This window comes from Pongo pygmaeus, chromosome 1, assembly GCF_028885625.2.
Source record: "Pongo pygmaeus isolate AG05252 chromosome 1, NHGRI_mPonPyg2-v2.0_pri, whole genome shotgun sequence".
Lineage (NCBI taxonomy): Eukaryota > Metazoa > Chordata > Mammalia > Primates > Hominidae > Pongo > Pongo pygmaeus.
Genome location: NC_072373.2, coordinates 190309800 through 190336704, shown reverse-complemented (window position 1 = coordinate 190336704; position 26905 = coordinate 190309800). Strand labels below are relative to the sequence as shown.

Genomic DNA, 26905 nt, shown 5'->3' with positions numbered 1-26905 from the left:
CCATAGGCAATGGAGAGCCACTAAAGGATTTTTTAAGCAGGAGAGTGTGAGTCAATCAGAATTGGCATTTAAAAGCTCCCTCTAGAGAGCACGGTGAAGGATTAATTTAACCAGATTTAGACTAAGGCAGGAAGGCTATTTGCAGAGTGAGGAGATGAAGATGGGGAGGGCTTGAACTAAGGTACAGTCACCACTCACTGCAATTAACTGAGTTTTGTTGTTGTTGTTGTTGTTGTTTGAGACAGGGTAACGGGGTACATTGGGGGTTGGAGGGGTGGTTCTTACTGTGTTGCCCAGGCTGGATTCCAACTCCTGGGCTCAAGTGATGCTCTGGCTCCGGCATCCTGAGTAGCTAGAACTACAGATATGTGCCACCACACCCAGTAACTAGTTAATCTTGACTGTCTATTTCAACTGAAAAATGGTTATGGTAATACCTGTTTGGATGGGTTTTCTCAGGAAAAACACCCCAATGAACTTGTGTGTTTTTAAAAGTCAAGTCCCCTAGGCATGGCTAGAAGGGAAGAGGCTTAGCCAGAAAATTTAATTGTTGTGATTAATAAAGTAATAGAAATGTTTAGTTTTCCTCTGATGAGCTGAAAGCTTTGAGGGGATCCTGGTCTTGGGAGAAAGTAAAGAAATGGAGGAGAGGGTTTCAATAGAGTTTAGATAACTCTTAGCATCTGCTTACTATCTTCCCTGATTAATTATTTCCATGGCAGCTAGAGTGACCTTTTAAAACCACAAATCGGATCATGCTGTTTCCCTCTCCCCAGTACAGTGCCTGATACTTAGAAATTTCTCAGTAACATTGTGCTCAGTGAATGAATGAATGAGTGAATGAAAACACAAGCCAGATGGCAGGTGGATCCCTAAGGAAAAGGACAGCTAATGAGAAATTATCTGTAGCAACGGTGGCTTTGGATGATGATGTTTAATAATCATTTTTAAGGAGTTGCCTGTTCTGTGCTATGCTTTAATCACTGTCCCCCACCCTTCCCAAATAACCTTCAGTAAGTCTGCCACACAAAACTCGCTGTTTTGTGAGAATTTAAGAAATGGGAGAAGAAACAAACTGTCTGGGCACCAGGCCAAACAATATCCAAAAAGGCAGGAGTCACAGAGGAGAGCTAATGAGTATTAGTGGGAGCAGGTATTCCAAGTGAGAGGTGACCAGAGTCCTCTGAAAATTTGGGGAGGGGGTGACGTTCCTATATCCTGGGTTAGGGGCTTGGACTCTTCTATTTGGCTGTTGGAAAAAACAAGCTGGAGGACTTTGGGGTATCAACAACCCTCAGGTTACATAAGGATGATAAGTAATTCATAGGGTTATTGTGAGGATTATGTTGGGATAATTCATGCAAAGCGCTTAACACAGTGCCTAGCGCATAGTAAGAGCTCAGTAAATGTTAGTTGTTGTCTTCCTTCACTTTCTTCCATTCCCTCCAGTCCCTTTCTACCAGGCTCCATTCATTCTCTTCCAAGGACACGCAGGGGGCGTGCCCACCCCTTCCCTCCGCCCCCACCCAAGCCCCGCCCCCCGCTTCTCCACGGATTGGTTCCCGAGAGGCGGAGCTGAAGGAAGAGCCCAGTGCGGCGCGGTGGGGGCGGGGCGCATGCGCGGGCTGGGCAGGGTGGAGGTGGGGAGGAAGAGCTGCCGGAAGTAGGCGGCGGAGGTGGTAGCGGAGCTGACGGCAGCTGCCAGGGAAACCGAGGCGCGGGACGCGAGGCCAGCAGACAGGCCGGCCAGAGGGTCATTTCTGCGTCCGGCACCCAGGAGGCTCGTGGTCCGCCTTTGCCTGGGCTGAGGGTCTCTGGCCCCGCAGCCTCTCTTGGACGCGGGCCTGTCCCTAAGCCCGCCAAGGGGCGCCGCGCCGAGGGGCTGCGGAGTGGGGGACGGACGCCCCCGACCCGGGAAGGGGCGTCCGGCGGGGCCGGAGGAGAGGGCTCTCCCCGCTCAGGAGGTGCCCCTGGGCGGGGGACCGGGAGTCCTCACCCCCGGACTGAGGCAGGGGTCTCTGGGGGCGAGGAGGGCGCGTCGCCCTCTGCCCCCGCCGGCACCCTGGCCATGACAGGCAAGTCGGTGAAGGACGTGGATCGGTACCAGGCTGTCCTGGCCAACCTGCTGCTGGAGGAGGATAACAAGTTTTGTGCAGATTGCCAGTCTAAAGGTAGCGCATCCCACCTGGCGGGCCAGGGGTCCAGCCGCGCCGGGGTGGTGGGTGTGGGCTGCGTGAAGAGGAGGTTTCTGAAGCTTAGGCCGCCCAACTTGGCTTATAAGTGGTAACGCGTGCTGCGCTTGCAATGAGCCTGCTGGGCTTTCTGCAGCTGGGGGGTTGGTATGGGGAGAGCTTGCGAGGGCGAGTGTGTGTGTGTCGGGGAGGGTGGAGGTGATGGTGCAGGTGGAAGTTGCCTGGCGTGTTCAGGTGAGAATGTCTGTATTTGAGGGCTCTGAATGAGTTCTGGGCCCGGCTGTCCAGACCTCCCAGCATGTCACTTGCAAAGCTGGGGATGAACTGCAGTGCGTGTGTGTGTGTGTATGTGTGTGTGTGTGTGACAGAGAGAGAGAGAATGACGAGGAGGAGGAGGAGGAGGGAAGTGAGATGGCGGAGAGGAAAACCGCTTAAATGATTTTTAAAGGTGGTGATTGTTGCTTCCTGCTATTTGGTTAGCAACTCCTGTCATTTTGCAGCCTCGCTAAGATCTGACAAGAGTGCTTAGGTGACTTTATTCTTCCTGGATGTGTGCAGCGGGAAACTGCCTTATGCGGTGACACAGTGCGGATTTCTAGGCAGTGTAGCCCTGGCTTGTAGAGTGCTTGTTGGAGGCCTATGTATGAGTGGTGGCAGAAACTAGCCGATTATGCCTGTAGTGCAGGATCCGTTTAATCAGTGGAGAGAGAAAGACGAATTCGATGAATTCATTGCTTCCATGGTGATTACACTTCTAAAGGTGAAATATGATCATTGTAAATTGGCAGAACCATTTAGTCGTTGTTTTCTGTGCCCTAGAAGATTCATGATTTCATACAATTAAAAGTCAGTACAATAGGAAATCTTGGTTATTAGTGAAATGTTGGCACTTGACATTTATACAAGCTTCTATGAATCTTTTTTTCCTGTATTTTCTAATTATTTTGGCATATAATTGGAGGATTGGGAAAATTATTTTCCCTTTGGTTGGGTAGAAATGGATAGTTATATTTTGAGGGCGACTATTAATTTACTTTTGTTCATAACGCAGTGGATTTGCCATGGTTGTTTGCCGCACAGCGTAGTGGGCATATACTATAAAACAAATATTCAGTTATATTCGTATTTATCTATTTTGAGAAAGGAAGGACATATTTAATTGATGCTTTCACTTAATTACCTTTTATTTTTGAAGAATAAGGTTATAAAAGGAGAACAGGGGAGGGATACATAGACACCTAGTAATGTATTTTAGTGACCTCTACCAATAGATAAATGGAATGTGCCATTAGGAAAACAAATTCCTAGACTTCTTTCCTGAATTTTTGCATTAGCAATAATTCATTTTAAAAAGTATTTTAGAATCAATTTATGTTGAGTAGGTTAGTTTCTTGATTCTTGTTACATCTTCTGTTAGGTCTATTGGAAGATTTGGTTTATTTTAGGAGTGTATCTTGGCTTTATTCAAATTCCCTTATGTCCTCATTTGACAGATCTTGAGTCACAGTGAAGCAACCCACTGGAGTGAGCATTGCTGCATTTGGAGAGTCAGATGCCATTTTGGTGACTAGAACCCCCCCCCCCATTTCTCATGTTACCTTTATACTTACTCATATTCTAATAAAATACAGCATATGGAAGAGAGAGGCTGATTCACTACTTCTTCCTCCAAATTTCCATTGCTTTTTATTTATTTTATTTTTTATTTTTATTTTTTTGAGACAGAGTTTCGCTTTGTTGCCCAGGCTGGAGTGCAATGGTGCAATCTCGGCTCACTGCAACCTCCGCCTCCCGGGTTCAAGTGATTCTCCTGCCTCAGCCTCCCGAGTACCTGGGATTACAGGCGCCCGCCACCATGCCCAGCTGATTTTTGTATTTTTAGTAGAGACAGGGTTTCACCGTGTTGGCCAGGCTGGTCTTGAACTCCTGACCTCAGGGATCCACCCGCCTCAGCCTTCCAAAGTGCTGGGATTACAGGCGTGAGCCACCATGCCCAGCCCGAAATTTCCATTGCTTTTATTAATAAGCTTACTGGGGATCAGGTTATGAAATATCAGTTAATTCTTAATGAGAACTAGTAACTGCTGGCTTGTAAACTTTATTAACTACTGTTGATGGTAGAATCCTGGATCCTCAATTTCTTTTCAGAAATTCGTTTTACATTTTACGGGGTGGCTTCAGGGACTTGGTCATTGTATTAAAAATGAGATGACAATGGGTCAGTCATCTTTCAATTATGACAAATAGGCATTTGTTGAGGCCTCTGTTTATCCAATTTATGAATTACCTATCCCATTCCACCCCTCCAAGCCCTCTCACTCTTTTTCCCCTACTGTTTTCTAATTCTGGTTGTCATAATGATCATTTGGACAACTATCAGATTGTTGAAGGAAAAGATGTTTGGATCAATAAATTGTTACCTGTTAGCACTGATAAAAAATACATTTCATTGGAGGAGGAATTTAAAAAGTGTGGGCTAAAATGAGAATTGGGTTTCAGTTTATTTACCTGTATTCCTGTGTCCTTTCCTAAAAAATTGGAAGTTAACTGTACAGGATATGGTGAGTGATTGCTCATCTATTAATATCCAGTTAGATGATGTGGCATAGACTATCGACCTATGAGCAGGTATTTTTGCAGTGTTCCAAAATATAACTCTTTGGCAATGACTTTTATTTTTAAATTCTTATACTTATTTAGGAACATTTATTAGTTGACTTTTAAGGTAAGTGATTTAAACTTCAGAATAGAGGCTGGGTGTGGTGGCTTAAACCTGTAATCCCAGCACTTTGAGAGGCCAAGGAGGGAGGATCACTTGAGTCCAGGAGTTCAAGACCAGCCTGGGCAACATAGTGTGACCTTGTCTCTACAAATAATTAAAAAATTAGCTGGGTGTGGTGGTGTGCATCTGTGGTCGCAGCTACTCAGGAGGCTGAGGCAGGAGGATCACCTGGGCACCTGAGCCCAGGAGGTCGAAGCTGCAGTGAGCCATGATTGAGTGCCACTGTGCTGCAGCCTGAGTCAGAGAGCAAGACCTTGTCTCAAAAACAAAACACAACAAATAAACATCAGAATAGAGAACAGGCATGTGTTCTTTTTACTTCGTACAAGTTTTGTTGATCCTGGGGTTTTTAACTGTCCTGGGCACGAGTCTTAACCAGTTTCTGGGACCACTAAACCATTCCAGTAATTTCAGTGTGGGAAAGGAAACTGCTTTGGGGCTGCCTATTTAAGAAATGGTATGATTTGCTCTAGGCTCAAGATGTGATTTCTTCACTACCCAAAGCCCTGGGGTTAATGTGACTTTTAGGGTGAACTTTTGGACTGACTTAGGTAGTGATAGAACAGAAGACAAAACTACTGCAAATTCCACATATGTCAATGATAACTCTGGCTGATTGCGACTGGGTTCCATTTTTGGGTATGGGTCATACTTCCTTTGTACTTGGGGTCATACTGGTCCAAGTTTTAACTTCTAGCTCAGCAGTTCCAGATTTTATCAGTGTGTCAGGAATAACTGCTAAGCCACCCCTTCAGAGACTGTGTTTTAAACTGGACACTATCTTACTTACCATGAAAGGATCTACAGTTGTCCTTTGGTATCCATGGGGGATTGGTTCCAGGAACCTTCTGGGGTACTAAAATCCACAGATGCTCAAGTCCCTGATATAAATGGTGTAGTGCTTGCATATAACTTATACACATCCTCCCTTATACTTTAAATCATCTCTAGATTACTTATGATATCTAATACAATGTTAATGCTATGCCAGTAGTTGTTACTCGGTATCATTTAGGGAATAATGAGAAGGAAAAAAGTCTGCACATGTTCTGTACAGATGCAACCATCCATTTTTTACTGAATATTTTCTTTCCTTTTTATTTTTTTTAGAGACAGGGTCTTGCTCTGCCGCCCAGGCTGGAGTGCAGTGGTGCGATTATAGCTCACTGTAGCCTCAGACTCCTGGGCTCAAGCTGTCCTCCCACTTAGCCTCCCAAAGTGCTGGGACTACAGGCGTGTGCCATGGGGCCCAGCCATTTTTTCGAATATTTTCAATCTGCAGTTGGTTGAATCCACAGATGCAGAACCCATTTCTAACGGAGGGCTGACTATACCTTTCTGATGACCTAAATATTTGTGTCCACTATTGGGACACTCCTTTCTTAGTGTCAAGGTTTGTGAGAAATTGAGAGCTGTTTGATGGGCAAAGATTTATTTACTGGCTTATCTACAATTGAGACAGGGTCTCACTATGTTTCTCAGGCTAGTTCTAACTCCTGAGCTGAAGAAGTCCTCCCATCTCAGCCTCCCAGAGTGCTGGGATTACAGGTGTGACACATCATACCCGGCAGAGCAAAGAGTTAAGAGTACAAGACATTTGATCATCTTGAGGAGTATTTACTTCAGACTGAAACACCACATGAAATTCTAGAGTCCGACAGAAAGTGTAATAATTTTTTGCTTTTCCCTTCTTCTGCTACATCCTATCTCTGAAATGTTTCACCCCACCCAACCACTGCCTCTGTTCCAACTCCTATTATATATTTTTAAATTTACATTTAAATGTACTTTTTGAAAAAGGTAGCACTTTCATGTAGTTCAAAATCCAAAAGGGCCAAAGGGGAATATGTGCGGTATAAAATCATTCTGCTGTCCCTGATCTCTGAGCCACCATTTTCACTCCGTGGAAGTAACAATTGTTGGCAATTTCTTTTCTTTTTTTTCTTTTTTTTTTTTTTTTGAGACAGAGTTTCGCTCTTGTCGCCCAGGCTGGAGTGCAATGGCAAGATCTTGGTTCACTGCAACCTCTCCCTCCTGGGTTCAAGTGATTCTCCTGCCTCAGCCTCCCGAGTAGCTGGGCGCCCACCACCACGCCCAGCTAATTTTTGTATTTTTAGTAGAGATGGAGTTTCACCATGTTGGTCAGGCTGGCCTCAAACTCCTGGCCTCGGGTGATCCACCAGCCTCAGCCTTCCAAAGTGCTTGGATTACAGGTGTGAGCCACCACACCTAGCCCATTGTTGGCAATTTCTTACGTGACTTTTAAGAGATAATGTATGCATAGACAAACAAGTACATTTAAATATATTCCTTTGCAGTGCTTTTATGCAAATGGTAGCATATTACCCACAGCTCTTGACATCTGCATTTTTCAATCAACAGAACATGGAGAGCATTCACTTTCCATGCACATTGAGGAGTGCTTTGTTCTTTGAAGGTATTTTCTAAGGCTATGACCAAGTTATCTTGACTAAGTTGAAAGATATTCTTAAATGATTTGGAAGACACTGCTCTCTCTCTTTTTTTTTTTTTTTTTTTTTGAGGCGGAGTCTTGCTGTGTGCAGTGGCGCAATCTTGGTTCACTGCAAACTCCACCTCCCGGGTTCCAGTTCTCCTGCCTCAGCCTCCTGAGTAGCGGGGATTACAGGCACCTGACTAATTTTTATATTTTTAGCAGAGACAAGGTTTCACCATGTTGTCCAGGCTGGTCTGGAACTCCTGACCTCAAGTGATCTGCCCACCTTGGCCTCCCAAAATGCTGGGATTACAGGCATGAGCCACCATGCCCAGCGGACACTGCTGTCTTTGAAGGCATCTTAGAAAGTGTCCTAGGCCCATAGACACATATAAGCCTACTGTTAAGATGGCAGAGAGGCAGAGTAATGGAAGAGTCTGTAGACTTGGTATTGGAACAGCCAGTTAAATTCCTTTACTTTGCTTATTGCAGCTTGGTGACCTGATTCCACATACCACCTAACTTTCTTAGCTTAATTTTCCTAGTTTGAAAAATGAAAGTGCCTTGTAAACTAATGTGTTACTCAAATGTCTGCATTATTTATTTTTACCATTGCTGATCATAAATTTTTTAATCTTGATTTTATTAGTTTTACTTTTGACTCTATTCCCTTTTAAGATAATCTGGTTACTGGAAGCCACAGTTAGAATGACTCACCCAGTAATTCCCTAGTCTTTAAGCCAAAACCATTTCCTATATATGGAGTTCTGGCATTTTTGCAAATGTGCTTTATGGTACCCTTGAGGATGGTCTCTGAATGTTTCCCGATTTCAAACTTGTAGGAAAGATTAGACCAGGGAATTTCTTTGTGTAGAAATTTTCTCATAGTTGTCTTAAATTTTAACTCATGTACATTAATCTTTAGCTTTGCTTTACGTTTGTTTTCTGTTGATAGCCAAGTCATTGCTTGTTAAATATTCCTTAGGAATGAACTTTCCTATCAATCTTAAATTATTTTAGCTGTATCTGTGCCACTTTTTTTTTTTTCTCTTTTGAGATGGAGTCTCGCTCTGTTGCCCAGGCTGGAGTGCAGTGGCATGGTCTTGGCTCACTGCAACCTCCGCTTCCCGGGTTCAAGCTACTCTCCTGCCTCAGCCTCCTGAGTAGCTGGGATTAGAGACGGCTAATATTTTGTATTTTTAGTAGAGAGGGGTTTCATCATGTTGGCCAGGCTGGTCTCGAACTCTTGACCTCAGGTGATCGCCCACCTTAGCCTCCCAAAGTACTGGGATTATAGGTGTGAGCTGCCATGCCCAGCCTGTGGCTCCTTTTAAAAAGTAAAAATTTCAATGGCGCTAAACAACAGAAGGAGTTCTGCTTCCATTTCTAGTTGTTAAATGCCTTTCTCTAGCCAAGATCACATATATTTCTGGGTTTTTACAGCTAGTGCACTATAACTCTGACAGTCATGGTTAGATTGATAGTTTTACTGAAAGTGATTTATCAAAATCCCCATTAGATTGTCTTTTAATGTCAACATATTAAACCTGTTCCCTGAGAGATACTTTCCTATTTGTTCTCCTTGCCCTTTAAATACCATTTGGTGCCAGTGAGATGAAGAATAGAAAATGTAATATCTTTTAGGGGAACTTCGCAAGCCTGAGATCCCCCACTACATATAGTCATTCAGAAAATGTTTCTTAAGCACTTACTACCTACTTTTTCTCAGACATTGTACCGAGACATATAGATTAAAAGAAAGGGTCTTTGGTCTCAAGGATTTTACAGTCTAATGGGGAAGCAGATGCATACAAATATAAATGATGCAATATAGAAATTATTGTGGCATGGTATACAGGGAGAAATGAAAGCACTGAAGAAGGCAAAGAAGTCTTCCTCAGGAAGTCATGGCTTCAAAGAGAAAAGTAGGCTGTGTCTTAAAGGATAAGCATGACTTTGCCAAGCGAATTTAGGGACCTTTGCATTCTAGGAAGAGGGAACAGAATGTGCAAAGCCTTGAAGGTGCACTGTTTTGTGTGTGTGCGTGTGGGGATTCTTTAGTATATTTTGACTGCATGTTGAGGAGTGATGAGGGGTAGAGTTTGACAGGTAGTCAGGATCCTGTAAGGTTAAAACCTGAGCTCTGTGGTTGACTTGCTTCGTGGCATTGAGATGTTGAATATGCACTATGCTTTAGACTTCCTGTTGTGTAAGAAGCCCATAGTATTGTAGGTCCACCTGCCATTCACATGGGGTTATAAATATTGCAGGCATGAAACGCTTCCTGATCACTGAATAGTAAGAAAGGTCTGAGCATGGTGCCCATTAAATTCTCCATTGAAATGTACCTTTGTGGGTACATTAAATTATTTTAGCATAAGTCTAGTGAAGTGCCAGCAGTAGATATTATGTTATTTCTGGAGCTCTTGATGTTGATTTTTGAGGCTAAACATGCCCTTAGCCTCAAGCAGGTCATATTTGGAATACCTGATGTGTGCTCCTGGTTGCTCAGTTCTTAGGATGCATAAACAGGTAGCTGCAGTCTCATCTCTCAGTATATATACTTTTCAGCAAATCTTTTTTTTCTAGATAAATCAGAAAACTACCTTTTTTCTGCATTTTTCATCTGATGTCATTATGAAAATGTATGTAGGTGGCAGCTTTCTTGGGCACAGTTGTCTATATAACTGTTCATCACATGAGTCATTGTCTGTTTCTGTTCTTCTGCCTGAAAATTCCATCTTGGAAATCGTGTCATGCAATCGGTGACTGCGACATTCTACTTGTTATGTACACTGCCACTGGCTTTGTATGTTACGTTGATGGACTCTACCTGTGCTATGAGAAGGGATAAAGTGACTTATTGAGTCAGACTCAGTTCCTCCAAATGGTATTTCCTGTAAAAATGATGCCAAGCAAGAATCTGCATAAAACATGCATATGCTTTACACTGTAAGCATACAGTGCCTATCTTTTGTTATTGTGTCTGCTTAAATCCTTATCACAGTTGTACTACTGTTTGATCAAGTGGTCAGTTTAACTAGATACTAGCTTTGAAGAAGTTCTGTATTGGCCCCTGGAATGTGACAGTTCATACCACATTGAAAAGGTAAGAACCAAGTCTTTGTAGAGTAGAACATCTTAAAGTTAATCTACTTTTACCAAATTCCTCTATTGTTAAAGCAACAGTCCTGTATTGGTTAATTTTTAAAATCATAATGTGCCACACTTTACACATCCCTAGAATGTAAGCTAGGGGGAAGGGGCCTATGCCTGTTTTGTTCACTGTAGTGTTCCCAGCACCTAGAACAGTGCTTGGCACAGACCAGGCTCTCAGTAAATATTTGTTTGAATGCATGAATTGATTTTGTCATCTGTAAATGTTTTGTTTCATATTAGAAGAGATCTTTTCTAGGTTATCTGAATAATTGTTTTAATTCTTAGGAAAGCTATTAATTTTCTGAAAAATAAGTTTTAAAATATGTTTGGAAGGCCCTATGTCAGTCAAGGACCAGTCAGAGGAACAGAAGCCACTGTTGGTCTTATAAGCAGAGGGAATTTAAAATAGGGAGTAGGTTACAAGGCTGCTAGAAGAGCCAAGAAGCTGAACAGGGGCTGGTGAGGCACCCAATCGATTAGCAATGCCTGGGAACTACTATGCCCTCAAGGAAAATAGATGGTGCAGTGGTGTCATGAAGGGCTGGAAGTCCGAGTGGTCTGGTGTGAGCGGAAGCATGGAAAGAGGAGCTGTCTGGTGGCAGCTGGAAGTAGGCCGAGTGAGAGAGCGTATTACCCTGGCTGCTCCCTGGTCCTGCCTCTTATCCTCATCAGTGCCTCCCATTGATGGAACTTATCCCGAAATCAGTTGGCAAAGGGAGCCTGGGAGATGTAGTTCCCTGTGATCAAGCGGAGCAAGGGAGGGATCCCAGTGCAAACAGGCAAAGACACAAAGGCACTGAATTCTCCAAGATGTAATTTCTTTCCCCTTATAGTATTTGAATTATTCTGGACAAGAGAACAGAAGGGTTTTACAGCAGATACAACATTGCGTGCTTCTAAAGGATCTTGACTGTTGCTGAAACAATTATTAGTCCCAGGAAGTAATGTAACAACTCAGTCATAGTTTGTATACTTAGGGGGTATGACTAGGCAGATTGGCTCCTGTATTGAATATATATTTGACTGTTGGCTGCTGCCAGGAGCAACTTATCGTTTGGTTACTCAGAAAATAAGTTCCCACCCTGTCAATTCTGGGAAGTCTTAGGTATGGTGTATCCACATTGAGTATATCTACAACTGGACAGCTTGAGTTAGTAACACAGAAGCCATACACAGAGAATGTTGAGGATTGCAGCCTTAAAACATGGTACAGCTCACTCTTTTTTTTTTCTTTCGTTTTTTTGGAGACAGAGTCTTGCTCTGTTGCCCAGGCTGGAGTGCTTTGATGCGATCTCAGCTCACTGCCACCTCTGGCTCCCGGGTTCAAGTGATTCTCATGCCTCAGCCTTCCAAGTAGCTGGGATTATAGGTGTATACCTCCATGCCCAGCTAATTATTTGTATTTTTGGTAGAGACAGGGTCTCACCACATTGGCCAGGCTGGTCTCAACTCCTGGCCTCAAGTGATCTACCCTCCTTGGCCTCCCAAAGTGCTGGGATTGCAGGTGTGAGCCACCAAGCCCGGGCCTCAGCTCAGCGTTTTCTTTGTAGTTAAGGTAACTGCAGTGTGGCTGTTTTATCTTGTGCTGCATGTCAGTTTAACTAGTCTTATTGATTTGTTTGTTTTACCCCACAACTTCAGATAAGTTTGCACTGGGTGAGGGAGGCAAGATCACTGGGTCTGTTTTCTTCTACCCTGACCTGAAAAAATATTTTGTCTTGTAAGGAATGTTGCTGCTGCTCCATTTAAGGGCAGAGCTTTCCAAGTTGTGGCTACTTGTTTTCTACTTGATTATAAAAGTGTCTAATGAGTTATATGAGACAAGTTCAGCCCTTTCTAGAAGTGCTTTTTTTGTCAATCAGGTCACCTGCATTTGGGCCCTTGCTATATTAATGGAATTGGTGGAACTAGGCCAGCAGAGTTTTCAGTGCAGTGTGAGTATGTTGGCTTTTAGGCTGTTACTTCCCACAGAGGCCACAGATAAAGGACTCTCCTTGTTTGAGTGAAGTTACCAACTGTAACAATTGCATAGGTTTCCTTGTTTCTTTCTTTTCTCCAAAAAACTCATTTCCTCTTGGCAGGTGTTACTATAATTCACAGGTGTAATGAAAATGTAATTTGGGATTTGAAAAAGCTTATCAGACTGCTTCCCAGAGTACCGGTTCTTTTCAACTAACTGGTCCATTTCAACTTAAGAGGTCCATCTATGCATTTTTGAAGCTTCATATTTAATAAATATAATATTTCACTGCTGTGTTTGACTATTCCGTTTCCCACACTTTCTCCTTCCCTACCCCACTCTTCTGGATCCTGTGTTTCCCCCACAGGCTTTGTGAATGCCGGTCAACTGATGGCTGAACTGCAGGTCTCTCCCCAGTGGAAAGCCCCAGAGATGAGCCAGATCTGCCTCAGCTGTGGCCATCTGTCAGCGTAAGGTTGCTCTGGTGGTCGTCTTCAGTTTGTCCAGCTCTTCCCCTTATCCCCCATCCTCCCTCATGTGTGGCTGAAGCTTGCCCTGGAATCCCACCTTTTTAGCATGTCACTGGGTAGCAGTAGAATTTTATTATTGTTGCTTTTTTCATTTTCAATTAATGTAAGTGGTTCTCTGACAAATTTTATTGACCATAGCCTTCTTTTCCCCTCAGTTTATAGATTTCCTATAAGAATTCTGGTTTGCTTTTAAATACATATAGAATACAGTTTATTTAAGTTCTGGATTTCATAAGCTTACTTGGAAAATACTTTTTTAAAAAAACATTTCAGGTCAAAGCTTCCAAAAAGAAATTTCTTAATCTGAAACAATGAGAACTGGGTTCCTCTGGCCTCATGTCATTTCCCCCTCACCCACAAACCAAATGTGTAATGCTCTCATTTTATGATGTATTGAAACAGTGAAGCAAATGTGAGAAGGAGAGAGACCTACTCTCAGCCGTAGCTGATAAGTGTGTCCTAGCATGGTGATTTGAGCAAATAGAGCACCTTTTCTTTTCCTTTTCTTCAAATAGCCATGCTGTCTTTTGCAGCAGTTGCTGGTGATGGAAGACCATAAATCCCCAGGCCTCTACCACAGAGCTTACATCTTTAGATGTGGGTTTACATGTTAATCCTACAATGTTACTTCACCTCAGTGGTCTGAAGTGCACACACAGTACATTTTGTTGTTTAACTTCCTCTTTTCTTGTCTAACTGGAAGTCCCCAAATGTGTGGATTTAGAAATGAGTTCTCTAGTGTTTCTAGTTTTGAGTTAAGGAAATTTTGTCTTAATATTATTTAGGTGGTTGTTTTTGTTCTATGCCTTCAAAAATAATTTCTTACAGAATTTTCTGTGTGAACTAGTGACATCATATGCTGTAGTATAAAGCTTGCAGAGAAGGGGGCATTGGTGTCTTTTTGTTGTTGTTGACACTTTATCACTCCTTATAACTGACACAAACCCTGAGAAGAGAAACAGGAAGGAAACTCCCTGTTCTTACCATGATGCTTTTGTTCAAAATAGCTGAAAACAGCAGAGCTGACGGAAACCAATTTGAGTGTGACGGCTGATTTAAGAAAGGATGAATTAAGAGATTCAGGCTCTTCTGCTATGTTGAAATCATTTTTACTGAAAGATTAGCTGTTTGGAACAGGGATTGACTTTGTCTCTCTGAAAGTAGGCATGAAGAGTTCGGTTAGAGGAACCGTTACAGATGGAGGAGAAACTTAAGGAAAGGTCTTTCCTGTAGTGTGACTACAGTATTAACATTCCCAGATTATATGAAAGAGAAGGGAAGCTTCATTAAATGAAACATTGGAATCAGGAAGACTCCAGCTTGGCTCCTCTGAGCATTCTAACTTGTTCTGAGCCTAGTCTCAACAGAAGTAGCCTGACACAAGTGGCTCAGATCAAGGGTCCATATTACGGGCAGAGTAAAAATAGGTCCCAGTTTCATTAGACTTCTCATACATTTAAGGAAAAAAAGATTTGTTGCCATAGGAACAGACCAGTTGTTTTCTGTCTTGTGGGATTTTAGGAGCTGGGGAGATGGGAGGATCCCTGTGCTTATAACCTAAACATCAGTAAATGCTGGTTTTTTTAAAACAACAACAACAACTTTCTCTTTTATGATTCTGAAACCTATCCATGATAAAAATCACTGGAAAGTATGAAAAATATAATGATGCTGAAGGTATTTTTCATAATTCTTTTTTTTTTTTTTTTTTTGGAGACAAGGTCTCTCACTCCGTCGCCCAGGCTGGAGTACCAGTGGCACGATCTCAGCTCACTGCAGCCTCTGTCTATCAGGCTTAAGCAGTTCTTCTGTCTCAGCCTTCATAGTAGCTGGGACTACAGGTGCACACCACCACGCCCAGCTAATTTTTGTATTTTTAGTACCGACAGGGTTTTGCCATGTTGCCCAGGCTATCTCGAACTCCTGAGCTCACATCATCTGCCTGCCTTGGCCTGCCGGAGTGCCGGGGTTACAGGCATCAACCACCATGCCCAGCCTTAGTTTTCATAATTCTTATCACCCATTTACTTGAGCTTATACCATAATGATTTTATATCATTCTTTTTTGCTTAACATTTATTATAAGCTTATTTCATGACATTAAAAACATGTAAATACCTTTATTGTATCCCATCATTGGAATATGTCATTATCTCTTGCCCAATTGTTAATATTTGAGTTTTCAATTTTTTAACAATACAAATAAGGAAGTATAAATTTTTGTGTTGTTGTTAGAGTGATGGGTTATTTATGTGTTCAGATTTGAGTAGTCAAGTGGGCCCTCTAATTTAAAAAGTTACCAAGGGGATTCTCTGGGTTGAGCCCACGTAGAGATAGATGGCTTTGCTATGGTCATTATCATTCTGAACTGCTTCATTGCAGTAGATGTCTGCTGAGGCAAGGAATGAGGAATTCGGGAGAACCCTGGTTTCCCCATAAGGGACATAAGGAACAGCTTTATGGGTCATACCACAGCAAGATGGGCCGGCACTTTCACATTGAGAGGTGACAGCGTGCTGGCAGCCCTCACAGCCCTCGCTCGCTCTCGGCGCCTCCTCGGCCTCGGCACCCACTCTGGCCGCACTTGAGGAGCCCTTCAGCCCACTGCTGCACTGTGGGAGCCCCTTCCTGGGCTGGCCGAGGCCGGAGCTGGCTCCCTCAGCTTGCAGGGAGGTGTGGAGGGAGCCAGCTCCGGGAACCGGGGCTGTGCGTGGCACTTGCGGGCCAGCCGGAGTTCCGGGTGGGCGTGGGCTTGGCGGGCCCCGCACTTGGAGCGGCCGGCGGGCCCCCGGGCAATGAGGGGCTTAGCACCTGGGCCAGCGGCTGCGGAGGGTGTGCTGGGTCCCCCAGCAGTGCCGGCCCACCGGCGCTGCGCTCGATTTCTCACCAGGCCTTAGCTGCCTTCCCACAGGGCAGGACTTGGGACCTGCAGCCCCCCATGCTGAGCCTCCCCCCGCCTCCGTGGGCTCCTGTGCAGCCCGAGCCTCCCCGAGGAGTGCCGCCCCCTGCTCCATGGCGCCCAGTCCCATCGACCACCCAAGGGCTGAGGAGTGTGGGCGCACTGCGCTGGACTGTCAGGCAGCTGCACCTGCAGCCCGGGTGCGAGATCCACTGGGTGAAGCCAGCTGGGCTCCTGAGTCTGGTGGGGACTTGGAGAACCTTTATGTCTAGCTAAGGGATTGTAAATACACCAATGGGCACTCTGTGTCTAGCTCAAGGTTTGTAAACACACCAATCAGCACCCTGTGTCTAGTTCAGGGTTTGTGAATGCACCAATGGACACTGTGTATCTAGCTACTCTGGTGGGGCCTTGGAGAACCTTTATGTCTAGCTCAGGGATTGTAAATACACCAATCGGCACTCTGTAATCTGTCTGAAGGTTTGTAAACACACAGATCAGCACCCTGTGTCTAGCTCAGGGTTTGTGAATGCACCAATCGACACTCTGTATCTAGCTACTGTGGTGGGGACTTGGAGAACCTTTGTGTGGACACTCTGTATCTAGCTACTCTGGTGGGGATTTGGAGAACCTTTGTGTCCACACTCTGTATCTAGCTAATCTGGTGGGGACGTGGAGAACCTTTGTGTCTAGCTCAGGGATTGTAAACACACCAATCAGCACCCTGTCAAAACAGACCACTGGGCTCTACCAATCAGCAGGATGTGGGTGGGGCCAGATAAGAGAATAAAAGCAGGCTGCCCAAGCCAGCGGTGGCAACCTGCTCTGGTCCCCTTCCACACTGTGGAAGCTTTGTTCTTTTGCTCTTTGCAATAAATCTTGCTGCTGCTCACTCTTTGGGTCCACACAGTCTTTATGAGCTGCAACACTCACCGCAAAGGTCTGCAGCTTCACTCCTGAGCCAGCGAGACCACGAACCCCACCAGAAGGAAGAAACTCGGAACACATCCGAACATCAGAAGGAACAAACTCCGGACACACCGCCTTTAAGAACTGTAACAACTCACTGGGAGTGTCCGCGGCTTCATTCTTGAAGTCAGTGAGACCAAGAACCCACCAATTCCGGACACAACATTATATACCTGATGTGCGGAAATACCCTTGCGCCATTGACTAGCATCTTATGTTGTTCATACAGTCCTCATTCACTTAAACTTAGTCCTCTAGGAAGGTGGATTAGAGGTCCTACATTAGTAGAAAGGAGGTAACAGCTACTGCTTTTTTTTTTTTTTTTTTTGAAGAAGGGCCCTCCTTAGACTGGAGATGAGGACAGGGACTCTGTTTTCATGTCTATCTGCATACTTAATGCACAGTGTCTGGCACATAGTGTCTATGTCCCTATTATGAGCAGCATTATTCTGTTAATGTGTGTTCAGGTCATATGCTTTGTTTTGTTTTTTGATAGTCACCCTCATATTATTAGCCCAGATAGCTGAAGATCTGTGACACTCCAGGAAGCTGAGCAGGTGAATCTCATGGTTGCTTTGTGGTAATTGCTTCTTTGTGCCATTTCATTTCTGTGCTTCTGCCACCTGTGCTGCTTTGAAAGCTGGAGCTAGACATGAAGCGAATCCTCTGCCCTCTCAGTAGGAGGTTTTGGTGTGACACATCATCTTGGGGAAAAATGTAGCATGAAGTGTGAAAGAGGAGGCTGAAATAGCAGTCCTTTAGCCCTTTTGTGGGATGGGAGTAAATATTTAGACATTGTTCTCAGGTGCTGTAGAATTTAGTAACCTTGCAGCAGTTTTAGAAACTCCCCTTGTGCCCACTGGAACAGGTTTGTTTAGAGAATCTTACTTGGGCTCTTTTGAAATTGTGATGCCCCCCTCCTCCACCCACTCCCCCCTCCCCCCGCCAGACCTGCCCTGGGTTCATCTGCCTAATGTTCCCTTTGCAGGATCTTTGTATTCACATGGCTGGTATCTTTGCCCCACCCCCTTGTGCCATATCTTTTGACCTCTACCTCATTGTGTTCTATTCTGAAACGCCTGGGTTTTGAAACATCGTGGTGAATGTTTTCTTTTTCAAAGGGCAAATCTCCATCTTTTGCTCTCCTCCCTTAAGCCAGGGCTGTTTTGATGACTGATATTCTGCACACCACTGGACTAACCAGTCATCTGTACTTTGATCCCAGAATTCATTTTGATTCTGCTGTTTGTTTAGAACTGAAAGCTTTCTAGCTTGTTTGGATGTGGTTGTGATTCAGTGAAACTGGCACTGATTTTCCATCTGTTTGCCATTGGTTGGGACTTCTCCAATGTGTTAGGAAAGCTGCTGTGCTGAGTTGCGAAGAGAAATTCACATGTCCATGGTCTTGCACAAGGGCTCATTTGCTCACTTAGAAGGTTTTGTGTAGAGCTTCTGCCTGGGTGAAAGACATGAGCTTCCCAGGAAACAATTGAAAAACATTTTCTGCCTGGCCACTCAGTCTTGAGCTCTAGTAGATTACACTGTTTTTCCCTTCTGGGCTTCTTTTTGAGGAAGAGGAGTGTGGATGGGAAGAAGTCTTCACAATCAGTCTCAGATTCCCAGCAGCAGAGAGTGAGTTGTGTGTTGTAATAATAAAAAAAAGAACACGATATCAATTTAGTGACCATTATTGAGCATCTACTATGTATAACACACATTTGGGTATGTAAAGGTGATTCTAATTTCAGTCTAGCTGATCCTTTCTTCTGTGAACTTGGGCAAATGACTTGACCTCTCTAGGCCTTAGTTTCTCCAACTGTGCTTAGACTAGATCATTCCTAAGGTTTGTTACAATTTTAGAATTTTGTACTCTAAACGTGTATCTGTTTGTTACAGAACAAGAGAAGAGGCTTTTCCACAAAATTGACATATTCTTATGTCTCACTTCAAACTAAATGGCTTAAAAATGGTTCCTCTAGAGCAGGATTTCTCAACCTCTGACTATTGACATTTTGGGTGATTCTTTGTTGTGGGCACTGTCCAGGGCATTTTAGAATGTTTAGAAGCCAGCATTCCTGTCCTCTGCCCACTAGATGCCAGTAGCTCTTCCCCACACCTCTCCCAGTTGTGACAACCAAAAATGTCTCTAGACATCAGCATTGCCCCTTGAGGGGAAATTGTTTCTGTTGGGAGCCATTGGTCTAGAGGGACAAAGATGGGACTATTTGAATATGGGCTGTTTTTAATATCAGTTTTCATATTGTTTCACTATTGCTTATTACCTGTTTAATCAGTAAGCGTGCATTAAGTGTATACTATACACAGATGAATGCCGACACTTGATTATGAAGGACTTTAATGACCATGTCAAGTTTTTAAATGTTGAGTCCACCTGGCCAACTTTGAAATGATTGCCCAGCTGTTAGCACAGCAGTCCCTACACGCCTACACCCACCAGCCTGCTATTAGCCTTGGTCAGGGTAATGATTGAAATGTATGAAAGCATTCACTCGCAAAGGCTATCAGGTAGCAACCTAGGAAGGCCCTGGGATTGTGAGTTATGGATCGGGACTGGGTCTTGTGCATCCAGAATCTAGTATTATGATAGTTATCCCTTCAGCTTCCTAGGGGAAAAAAATCCCTCATCAATGTGGTGAGGTGAGGAATCATCCTAGGGATGGAGGAGGAAGAGCAATCTCACTGGACAATGACCATATCACCCTTTTTAGTAGCTTCTTCTAAACATAGGCCCTTTCCCTCCCGCAGTGGGCAGGCTCACTTTGCAGCTTTAGTTTTTTGTTTTGTTTTGTTTTGTTTTTGTTTTTAAATATATGAGTAGAAACTGGTTGTTGCAAAGAGGAAGTTAACCTGAAGTAACCTAAAAATGTAAAGAACTGAATGTCCCCAGGAGATGAAGACAGTAACTTGAGAACCAAGTTTGCCTATATTACCTGAAGTGAGGTCACTAGGAAATTGGTTTAATTATAATACCAAGTTTTGAAATATCAGGTCCACCTGGCTGACTTTGAAATGATTTGGCCAGCTGTTAGCTCAGCAGTCCCTCTCTGCACACCAACTCCACCCAGCCTGTTGTTAGCCATTGAAGTGGTGGTTGAAATGCATTAGATTGCCCAAGAAATCTAATCTTTGGACTTGCTACATTTGCTATAAAATATCAGTTTAGGTTTAATAACTTTGAATTTGCTCCCAGTACCCCCAGATTTTCTCATCTGTTTTAAATTCACATTCTTCACCCGGTCGGGTGCAGAATGGTGCTTCTCGCTGATTGGGGTAGAGTGTGTTCTGTGAGCATCTTTGCTGGGATGCTCTGGGATTCCAAAGCCATGATTCAGACACTTAAGCCTTTGTCAGTCCCTATCCTTAGGTCCTGGCAGGCTCTGTGTTCCATTCCAGCTGAGCCTTTGCTGGGCCTTTGCTGGAGTAATTACCCACATGGAGTCTTCAAGCCAAACAATTGTTTGTACTGAGATAGTCTCACTCTTTGGCTCCTAATGAAATAATCTCTTTCCTGCCCTCCATGAAAGCAGCTATTTTTTGTGTCCTCCCTCCCCTATTCAGAGAAGCCATGTCTCATCCACCACTCTTCCAGCTTATTCATAAATGCTTTAAGCAGGGTCTTTGTGTAAAGGAAATTGGCTGGAGCTGAAATATCATAGGCTAACCAGGAGACAAGGAGCATTAAGGACACCCTTTCCCTTGACTTTCTATTTAGGGTATTTAAATTACCTTTGTGTGATTTTTCTGTAATAAGCGATCTAAAACTTAAATCCACATAAGCAAAATAGTCATACTAGGTTTTTAAAAAGTATACTAAATTAGGCCGGGCTCAGTGGCTCATGCCTGTAATCCCAGCACGTTGGGAGGCTGAGGCAGGTGCATCACTAGGTCAGGAGATAGAGACCATCCTAACATGGTGAAACCCCGCCGTCTCTACTAAAGATACAAAAAATTAGCCAGGCGTGGTGGCATGCACCTGTAGTCCCAGGTACTCGGGAGGCTGAGGCAGGAGAATAGCTTGAACCCGGGAGGCGGGGGTTGCAGTGAGCCAAGATCACGCCACTGCACTCCAGCCTGGGTGACAGAGCGTGAATCCATCTCAAAAAAATATATATATACTAAATTAGTATACTTTTATTATTGTTGTTACCTAAAGGAGCTCTCAAAAATAGAAGCTGGCCAGGCGTGGTAGCACATGCCTATAGTCCCAGCTACTCGAGAAGCTGAGGTGGGAGGATTGCTTGAGCATAGGAGATTGAGGCTGCACTGCACTCTAGCTTGGGCAACAAAGCAAGACCCTATCTTAGAAGAACAAACAAAAAACCCAACAACAGAACAACCACAAATGAGTGAGTGCAGCAGGAGAGGCAGCAGAATGCTGTGGGAGTTGGAATAGGAAGGAGAAAAGGCTCCATGGGGAAAGTGGGCAGAGCAAGATTTGCACAAAAAGATGTTTTGCAAATAGAGGAAATAGGCCCTGTAAAGCTATTTGTGAGAGACTGTAAGTTGATCAACAAAGTGTAAGTAGTTCTTCTAACTCTTTTTTTTTTTTTTTTTTTTTTTTTGAGACAGAGTCTTGCTCTGTCACCCAGGCTGGAGTACAGTGGCTCAATCTTGGCTCACTGCAACCTCCACCTCCCAGGTTCAAGCGATTCCCCTGCCTCAGCCTCCCAAATAGTTAGAATTACAGGCATGAGCCACAATGCCTGCCAAATTTTTGTATTTTTAGTAGAGATGGGGTTTCAGCATGTTGGCCAGGCTAGTCTTGAACCCCTGACCTCAGGTGATCCACCAGCCTTAGCATCCCAAAATGCTGGGATTACAGGCGTGAGGCACCGCGCCCGGCCTCTTCTAACCTTTTTAAGGAGTATTTGCGTGAACAGAATCAATGAGTTTCTTCAAATTAACTCCTGACAATAATCTAAGTGGTCTCCATTTTCTGATTCACCCTTTTTTCCAATTCCAAGTTGCCATTATCCATGTAATTGGCTCTAAAGAGAGCAAGGAAATCTATCTTCTCCAGGAGTTTCATAGATTTTTAGCTGGCTCTCTTTATCATTTGCAACTGAGTTCATTCATATGCTTGTTTTCAAGAATTTTTTCCTTCAGTTCCAGAACTCTTTGCTTCCATCCTGTGATTTCTTGGGAGCACAGTTCTAAGCTTTCTTAAGATAAGTGTTTCAATCACACCATCTCCCATTTCCCTCAGAAGTTGTTCTCCTCTTATGTGGTGTGTTTAGGTGTTTGGGGTGCCAGTCACTAGGGATTGGAAGGATTTTGATGAATCTTCAAGTAACCGTGTCTTGAAGGTTAGCCATCATCAGTTCACTCCATGAAATGAAAACTTAAGGGGGTCCACTTTTGCTCTTTTTTGAAGAAGTCTATTGTCCTCAAAGGAAGAGGTGGACCTGTTCAGATTTTTAAGTTTTGTCTTATTCAGTGTTTGTAGCATCAAGGGACTGGCCTCTCACGGAAGCAACTGGGGGCTTCATTGGCTTATGCAATCAGTCTCATCTCACTGACTTTACAAGGTTCTTCAATACTGGCAGAAAATCTCTTGGCTAGCTCTTTCTCCCTCCTTAAAATATGTTGGCTCTTTACTATAAAAACAATCATAGCAGCACATACCAGAATCTCCTAGGGAAACCTCCAAAGACTTGGGCCTTGTCTCAGCTCTCAGACATTACCACCAAGAGCACTGCATAGCTTCCCCAGCACCAACTGGAAAGAATTCTTTTTTATGATGATATAATTGACAATGAAAATTGTGTATGTTTACAGTATACAGTGTGGTGTTTTGATATATGTGTATATTGATTTTTGTGGCAGTCAGGAGGTCCTCTAGGTGGAACAGGGACTCACCACACCCAAGAGTCCCTCTGTCTGTATCCCATCCCCAAATCAGAAAAAGTCCTGTGGGTCTCTGTGGGTAGTATTCACTCTCTCAGATTCCTTTGTGAGTCAGGAACATGACACACAGTTTTAAGAGGAAGTGATGTCACTGTTGGTGTATAGAAGTGAGAAGAGGAGTAATGAGAATTAAAGACCCAGATCACAGGAGAATTTAAGCCATACTTAGAAGTTTGGAGTTCAGTTGATGGTGGGGGGTCCAGTGACATAGCTTTGAATGGGGTGATGACATTATCAGAACATATGTTGGCAGAATGTCCTTTTCAAAGCCAACAAAGTCCAAACTAGGATCTCATTCTTTCCCTCCTGAAGTCACCTGGGAAATTGAGTTGATAATAATGATACAGGATGACTGATTGATAGTTCTTTATTCCCAGAAACATCACCTAAGTATACACTAGTTACCTTCCACTGCTGGCAGAGACAGCAAGGAAGAGTCACAATAAATCCCTACCTGTTAATAATAAACCAATGGCCAGGCCCAGTGGCTCATGCCTGTAATCCTAGTACTTTGGTAGGCCAAGGTGGGAAGATCACTTGAGCCCAAGAGTTCAAAACCAGCCTGGGCAACATAGCAAGACCTCACCTCTACAAAATAATAATAATAATAATAATAATAATAATAATAATAATAATAATAATAATAATAATAAACCAGGGCAGTAAGATTAATGTGGAGCCAAATTTACTAAAAGTTAATTGCCTTCCCTTCAACCTTTTCGGAGTAGTTTAATGAATTTTTGAGATACAGTGACTATCTTTTAGAAGAGGTAGATTTGAGATAATCTGGTTAAGATATATTGACTTGTCAGAGAGGTATATTGACTTGTCTAAAGTCACACAGGAAATTAGTGCTGTAGTTTAGATAATTCGTATCTTTAGCTCTGTAGATAAGAAGGGCCAGTTAAATAACATGAGAAAGATGAAGAATGCCTCCTTCCTTTCTCCTAGTAGACTTCAGTCTGCTTTCCTGTTGATTTCTTTGTGTTACGGGCTTTAATGTTTTTTGAGATAAGCCATTTTAAGTTAACTGCTTAATTAGTTTCAGACATAGATTGACTAATCATTTCATTAGTGAGTACTTAGCAGTGTTCTACTTCCCTTAACCTCCTTTTTCCGGTTACCTGGTAGGAAGATAATGTTGCTTTGCTTCATCTCCATTGATAATCACAGCAGTCTGTCTAATTGCTATGTCTGTTCTATCATTGAGCTCCTGGATTAAATTGGTTCAGCGGGCTTGTATTTTGGTTGAGTGTATAAGTGGCTGCTTTCTTCTGCTAGAATCTCCAAACCTCCATCTTTATCTTGCATACTTTGGTATATTATATAAGTATGGGGGGAGTAAAAAGCAGCACCAGGATATCAAAATGGTAGGAAGACAGATTAATGGGACTCCGTATAAGGAAGGCCTCTCTAATAGCCGGTGCTGTCTAATAGACAAACCGACTACCTTTTGAAATGGTACATAACTGACTTAGCATTGGACAAGCCAGGTGATCACCCCTAGAAGGAGGGTGCATTCAGTGGGAGGCTGGACCCAAGAGGACTTCTAAAGTCCTTTCCACCTCTGATTTTCTAATTTAAAATTTCTTGGTGTAGGATTTACCTTTATTCTCTAACCAGTCTCAGACATGTTTTAATTTTCTTTGTCTCAGACATTTTTAAGCTTAACTTATGCTCTTTTTTCAACTGTACAAATGTAGACAGTGTTTCTTTTTGACAAACGGAAACAACAGTCTTGCAAGATGGCCCAGATGGAAAGGGACTTCTCTTGCAAGTGTTCTGAAAGCAGAGGTTGATTGCATAAGCCTTTATTTTGGTCTCATGGTTCCTTAAAATGTTTGTACTTACAGAAGTTCAAAGTTACTGTTTATTGTTATTTTGGAATAAGGAACTTGATGAACTCTCTTTTGTGTAGATGAAAACATAGAGGTAAACATACCTCTCAGCAGCCCTACATAATTTTTCCAAGATCCCACTGGTGTTTCTGTGTATTCTTCCTTTTCAGTGAATCAGAGAATGGAGGGATATAATGAGTGGAACTGAGGTAACTGGCACTAGATTTGTTCTTAAAACAAATACTGCTGCTTTTTTTACTTTGACTTCCAAATTTTGGGTCAGAATTAATGACAAGCTGTGTCACGTAGAATTAATTTCTTATAAAATCCGAGTTTGTTGATTTAGGTTTTTCCTTATGTGTATGTTGCATTTAACCAGTTTTCAGTGCCTAGTGTAGGCTCCATGAACCGAATTTGATTCCGTGTTTTAGGTTCCTCAAGACCTAACATCTTCATAGATCGTTTATTTCATTTTACGTTTTCAGAACCATTGAACGGTAAGCAGGAAAGGACCTAAAAATTACTGCAAATCATCTACCGTAGTAGTAGGACTGTAGTAGTAGAAAGAACTGTAGGGCTCATTGTTCACCCAATTCACCACATGGGGATCATTTCTCTACCATCCCTGAGAACTGATTACCAAGCCTCTGTTTGAACACTGCACTAACTGAGATTTTACAATTTCTGGATATGCTGCATTGGTTTTTACACAACCTTAATTGTTAGAAAATTTTTCCCCAGAGTGTGCTAAAATCAACTTCTACTCCTTGGTGCCAGTTCTGCTTTTGAAGCCTTTCCAAAGTAACCTAATCCGTTTTCTGTGTTATAGCTATCCTTTAAGGCATTTGAAAACTTCTCCCTTCATTTTGCAAAACAGGAAAAATATATACATTTATGTTGCTTATTGATGAATTCATTTAACACACATTTATTGTGTACCATCTTCTGTTTGCTAGCATTGTGTCAAGTGTTTGGGATAAATGATGAAGGAACATTGTCATTGCCTTCCAGAGCTCATAGTCTATTTAGAAGAAGAGAGACCTGTAAGCAACTCGAACAAGATATTAAGTATTAGAAGAACAAAGCATACCCTGGGCTATTAGCGATAGAGAAAGTTAGGGTTTTTTCCATTGGAGGGCGTCACAGATGAACTGGATTTTTAAGTTTGTCAAGCAGGGAATGAGGGAGAGAGCCATTCCAGGTAGAAAGAATGGTGTAGTCAAAGAGATTTGAGTGTGCTGCATATTTCAGAATTACAACTTCCTCAGCATGTGTAAACTACAAGGCTCTCAACAGACTTTATATATCATGTTAAGGAGTTTCAACTTATCCTGCAGCCAGTAAGGAGCCCTGGATGCTTACGTTGTTTTGTTTTTACGATATCTGTACTGATTTTTCCCATTGCAAAATTAATAGAAAGCTCATTGCAAACAATTCAGAGAGGATATATAGAGAAGAAAATAGATGTTTCACCATCCCATTATCCCGATATAGTAATAATTTACATATATTCTTCTAGATTTTTTTTTCTGTGCATACCTGTACATTTATTCTTTTTTTTTTTTTTTTTTGACAAGGTCTCGCTCTGTTCCCTAGGATGGAGTGCGATGGTGCAATCATAGCTCATTGCAGCCTTGAATCCTTGGGCTCAAGCAGTACTCCCACCTCAGCCTCCCAAGTAGCTAGGACTACAGAGGCATGCCACCACACCCAGCTCATTTATTCATATTTTAAACAAAAATGGAATTGTTTCATGTATACTCTTTTAATACTGGATTTTTAAAATTACTATATCAGGGAGATACTTTTGTATGAAATAGAGGCTCCAAAATTTTTCCCCGTTAAATGGTGATACCATAATTCCTTAATGTAACCTATTGATATTTCTAATTTTCATAAAGATGTAATAATGAACATTCTTAACATATTTCTTTGTGTACTTGACCTGTTTTTTCCCTGATGAATTCTTACAAGTGGGGTCAAAGGATTTACTTAGTTCTTTTGTTTTTTTGAGATAGGGTGTCAATATGTTGCCCAGGCTGGCCTCAAACTCCTGGGCTCAAGTGGTCCTCCAACCTCAGCCTCCTGAATAGCTGGGACTACAGACATGTGCCACTGCCCCTAGCATACTTAGTTTTAATTAATCTTTAAACAAATGTTGCTTCCCTGCTATGTTCAAGGAACCATGCTATG

General features: G+C 42.9%; 1 protein-coding gene across 4 annotated transcripts in view; it reads left to right on the top strand.

Moving 5' to 3' along the window:
* Window positions 1-1645: 1645 nt before the first annotated feature.
* SMAP2 (small ArfGAP2) overlaps window positions 1646-26905 on the top strand; it is a 49764-nt gene continuing 24504 nt past the window's right edge. Inside the window, exon 1 of one of the 4 annotated variants that reach the window (XM_054493144.2) lies at window positions 1646-2171. In XM_054493144.2, coding sequence (XP_054349119.1) covers window positions 2069-2171 — 103 coding nt within the window. In that variant the 5' untranslated portion in view covers window positions 1646-2068. Of the gene's footprint in view, window positions 2172-3701; window positions 3756-26905 lie in introns of those variants that run through there. The other 3 variants (XM_054493150.2, XM_054493158.2, XM_054493137.2) reach the window with 3 other exon arrangements.